The sequence below is a fragment of the Rutidosis leptorrhynchoides genome, chromosome 4, assembly GCF_046630445.1.
Source record: "Rutidosis leptorrhynchoides isolate AG116_Rl617_1_P2 chromosome 4, CSIRO_AGI_Rlap_v1, whole genome shotgun sequence".
NCBI classification, from domain to species: Eukaryota; Viridiplantae; Streptophyta; class Magnoliopsida; order Asterales; family Asteraceae; genus Rutidosis; species Rutidosis leptorrhynchoides.
In genome coordinates this window covers 13,075,016-13,079,657 of record NC_092336.1, presented here as the reverse complement: position 1 = coordinate 13,079,657, position 4,642 = coordinate 13,075,016, and the positions used below count along the sequence as shown (strand labels likewise).

The 4,642-nt window shown below is 26.3% G+C and overlaps 1 protein-coding gene across 1 annotated transcript; it reads right to left on the bottom strand.

The window, feature by feature from the left end:
* Positions 1-782: 782 nt before the first annotated feature.
* Positions 783-4,112, bottom strand: LOC139840414 (uncharacterized). The gene is made up of 4 exons (XM_071830683.1): positions 3,623-4,112; positions 2,944-3,364; positions 1,902-2,127; positions 783-992 (listed from the first exon to the last, which is right to left on the bottom strand). Exons 1-4 carry the CDS (start codon positions 4,110-4,112, stop codon positions 783-785), a joined length of 1,347 nt encoding a protein of 448 aa, XP_071686784.1.
* Between the last annotated feature and the right edge of the window lie 530 nt (positions 4,113-4,642).

The following is a 4,642-nucleotide window of genomic DNA, read 5'->3' as shown; positions in this document are numbered from 1 at the left end:
ACCATAAGATTTCCACCATTTAAAAAACCAATTAGGCAGTCTAGGGTTATAAACCGTAAATGCTACCTTGATAAACCAAGAATGTTTATAATTTGGATTTTGATAGAAAAATACTTTGTGGAGAGCTTCCACATAATCCCAATAATTGTAACTAATTTTAAGTTTATTTTCAGGGTTTATAAATTGTTTTTCCCTGAATGGAGATATTCCCCAATCTTCTATAGATAAAATCCTTTTAATATGAATTTTACTATAAATATGAAATTTTCTACTAGAATTTTGATCCTCTTTGGTTGTATGCTTAATTTCACATGTAGAGGTATCAATCAATAATCTTTCAAAATATGTTCGAGACTTATAAGCCTGAGCTGTATAAAAATTTGTATCTAAATACCTTGTCATTAATTCCCAAGGTGTTTCATTTAGATTAAAATGGTAATTTAAAATATCTTGATATTCAAGAATTAAAATCGTATCTTTATGAGAATTTTTTATAAAATTGTCTGAAGAAGTTTCATTGTCTTCTTCTTGGATAATTGCATCCTTATATGGAGTCTTAATTACTCCCTGTTTTTGTTGCATAAATTGCATAAATTGAGAAAATAATTCATCATTTCCCTGTAATGAAGGAAATTGGTTGGTAAATTGGGAGGAATCTTGAATTTTTCCTTGAACAATTCTTGCGTCAATTAATTGACCTCTGCCGTTTGAAATTACGGCTCTTCCTCTACCTCTTCCTCCTCTATTAGAGGAATTTGGACCTCTTCCTTTTCCTCGAGGGATCATTCCTGCAAAAATTCTCTAGTTAAGAAATCAGGAATAGAATTTTCTTCCCCTTTCTTGTAAATTATTTGAAAATCAAACGGGGCTAAATGAGCCTGCCATCTAGCAAACATTTGCTTAGAATCATCATGTTTAAAATCTTTTGTAAACATAAATTTTGCAGATTGACAATCAGTTCTGATTATAAATTGTTGATTATATAAATCATCCTGAAATTTTAAAACACATTTAACAATTGATAAAATTTCTTTAGCAATAGTAGCATAGTTCTTTTGAATATTATTCCATTTTCCAGAATGAAATCTTACTAAGTATTCAAATTTATTTTCTGGATTAATTTGTTTTAATATACCTCCATACCCTATATCAGAAGCATCAGTTTCAATAATTTTTTGCCAATTAGGGTTTGCTAAGGATAGACAAGGTAAATTTTTTACCTTTTCTTTAATTTTCTGTACCATTTTAGTATGTACATTTGTCCAGGAGGTTGGAACTTTTTTAAGCCTATCATATAAAATAGCAGTATCCTGGACTAAATTCTTGTAAAAGGGAGAAATATAGTTTAGACTTCCTAAAAACCTTTGTAATTGGGTTTTATCAGTAATTTCATCAGGAAATTTAGAAGCAAATTCAATACTTCTATTTATAGGAATTATATTCCCTTTTTCAATATTATGACCAAGAAATCTAACTTTAGTTTGAAATAATATCATTTTTAGTTTAGAAATTACTAGACCATTTTGAATAATTAGTTTTTCAAAAATTTCTAAATGTTTAAAATGTAATTCTATATTTTTAGAAAATATTAAAATATCATCGATATAAACAATTATAAATTCTCCATAAGGATTAAATATATCATTCATAATTTTCTGAAATTCTGAGGGGGCATTTTTAAGACCAAAAGGCATGACATTCCATTAATATTGGCCAAATGGGACATTAAAAGCAGTTTTATATCTATCTGATTCATCTATTTGAATCTACCAATATCCTGATTTTAAATCAAATTTAGAAAATATATTAGAATTGTGTAATCTATCCAATAAATCCTTTTTGTTAGGAATTGGATATCTAATCCATTTTAAAACTTTATTTAAAGGTTTATAATTAATAACAAGTCTAGGTACACCCCTTTCTTGTTCAGCATGTTTATTAACATAAAAAGCAGTACAAGACCATTGGGATTTAGAAGGTCTTATTAATTTTTTCTCCATTAAGGACTGAATTTCTCTTTTGCATAATTGCAGGTATTCAGAATTCATTTGACACGGCCTTGCCTTTGTAGGAATTTGTTTTTCATCAAAATCATCTTCATAAGGAAGATTTACATAATGTTTCTTCCTATTCCAAAAAGCATTAGGATGATCATTACAAATATTCAAATGAAATTTATTAGTTATTACCTTTATTTTATCTTGCAATTTAGGATTACCCAGTTGCTCATCAATTGAGTAAATTTGAAGTTCTTGTTTTAAAAAAATTATTTGATTATTTTTCGCATTCAATAAATCTTGAATTTCATTTATTACTCTACTCCTTGGTGTAGTAATAAATTCAAATTTAATAGGTTTCCCTTCATAAGTTCCAGTGACACCTGTAGAATCAATTCTTTGTATTGGGAAAATTTTAGTTATAAAAGGTGTTCCTAAAATCATTTGGCTTGTCATATTTTTAACAAGCAGAAAATTAGTACTAATACAAATTTTATTTTCGCAAATTCTTGCATTTGAAAGTTTAAAACTTATTTTTAAAGGATTTTCATCCACCGTTCTTAAACCCTGTGTCGTTTTTTCAAAATATTTTGTAGGAATTAATCCTTCCTGTATACAATTTAAATCTGCTCCACTATCAAGGAGAGCTACAAAATTATTTATAAAATTATCTTCTACAAGTAACTTAACTTTTATTAACCATTTTTGTGAAGTAATAATTTCCATGGCATTTAAAAAGTCTTGATTTTCTAGAAAATCTAGAAAATCTTCTTTAGAAATTTCTTTTCCTTTTTCTAGATTTATTATTCTAGTTTCTAGGGATATATTATTCTTTTTAATAAATTGAATCTCTCTTTTAAGATTGTTAATTTCTATTATTAAATCTTCTTTTGTTGTTTGATAATTATTTTTATTTTTCTGTTTTAATAAATCAAAAACATCAGACATTTTATAAGTTTGAGTATTTGGAAGATTATCCATTGGTTCAGAAGTACTAGCCTCTTCATTTAATAATTTTTCTATTAGTTTAATCTTTGATTTCGAATCTTTGATATCCTTAATTAAATTATAAGTGTCTTTATTAAGAACACTAATTTGAAGATTTTCAAATTGAGCTTGAATTTTATATATCTCATTATCAGAGGATATAGAATTTTTACAATCGCAATCAGTGTCTGACATTAAAGATTCATCTTCAAGACACTGTATATTTTCTTCAATTGAACCATTATCTGATTCACTTATATCATTTTCTGAATCTGTATTATCAGAAAGTAGTAAAATTCTTGATAAACCTTCTTTTAATTCATCATTTATATTAAGACTATTTATTTTCTTTTTCACTTTGCATTTATTTGCATAATGACCTGGTTTTCCACATTTAAAACAGATTTTTTCTTTCTTTTTGAATCGATTTTCAAATTTTCTATTATTTTTATAATTTTTCTTTTTTCAGAATATTTTCTTTTCTTTCTAAATTCTCCCTTATCTTTTGAAAAAGTTGGTTTAGAATTTGATGGAAGGGGATCCATACCAAATTGTTCACAAAAATGACCTAATTGTTTTCTTTCTGTTAATTTATTTTTCTTCATTTGATGAGTTAGTTTCATTACATAAACTTAAACCTTCTTGGACACAGACTCCAATTAGTTTCCCATAAGTAAAATTTTCATATCTAATTGAGGCTTCATTTCCTCTTATAGAATTTCTAACCCTTTCTGCAAAAAGACTAGGTAGACCATCAATTAATTTTGATTTCCAATGATTACTATTAGAATCTGAGAGTTCCATAACTCTGGACAAAAATGTGTCTTTATACCATCTGAATGAAGTTAAAGTCGGACATCTTAATCCATTAAGAAGTGTTCTGATAGTATCTGAATTATCAGACCATCTTCCTGTAAAATGTTCAATTATATTAACAACTAAAGTATAGACAGCTTGGGTAACAACCTCATTATTTTCTGTCTTAACAGTATTAAGAATTACAGTATGGTCTTCAGGTTTTAAATAATTATCCCACCATCCTTTTAATTGTCCTGTAAATCCTGCTATTATCATATTAGCAATAGTTTTATCATTATTTCCATTACTTTTAGCAATAGTACTATACATTAACATTCTATGAGCTAAATTATAAATTTGTCTTTCAGAATAACCATCTATGTTCCATTCATAGATGTTTTTCCACTATAACTATTATTAATTATATAATCCTGTTCCGCATATAAAACATCTTGAGGAGTTGGTCTTGGATAATAATATAACCTTTGATTAGGTTTACTCGAAAATTTATTAGAATAGGTATTATTAGATTTACCTATTTTATTTATTTCATCATTAATATAATTTTTATATTCTTTATCAGAAAGTTCTTCTTCTAAGGTATTTAATTTTAAATTTTTAAATTGTTCTGCTAATAATCTTTTTAGAACTTCAGTATTCTTTATTTTAAAATCATTAATTTCTGGAGGAGGTTGCACAGTAGTTTGAATCGTAGTACAAGTTTTATTTTCTTGTATGTCCTCTTTTTGAAAATAATTTAATAATTTTTTAATTCTATCATTTAAAGAAAATAATTGTTCTCCTAAAATAATAGAATAAAGATTAGAAAAATTCTATTGTTGTATTAATGCATTAATTTG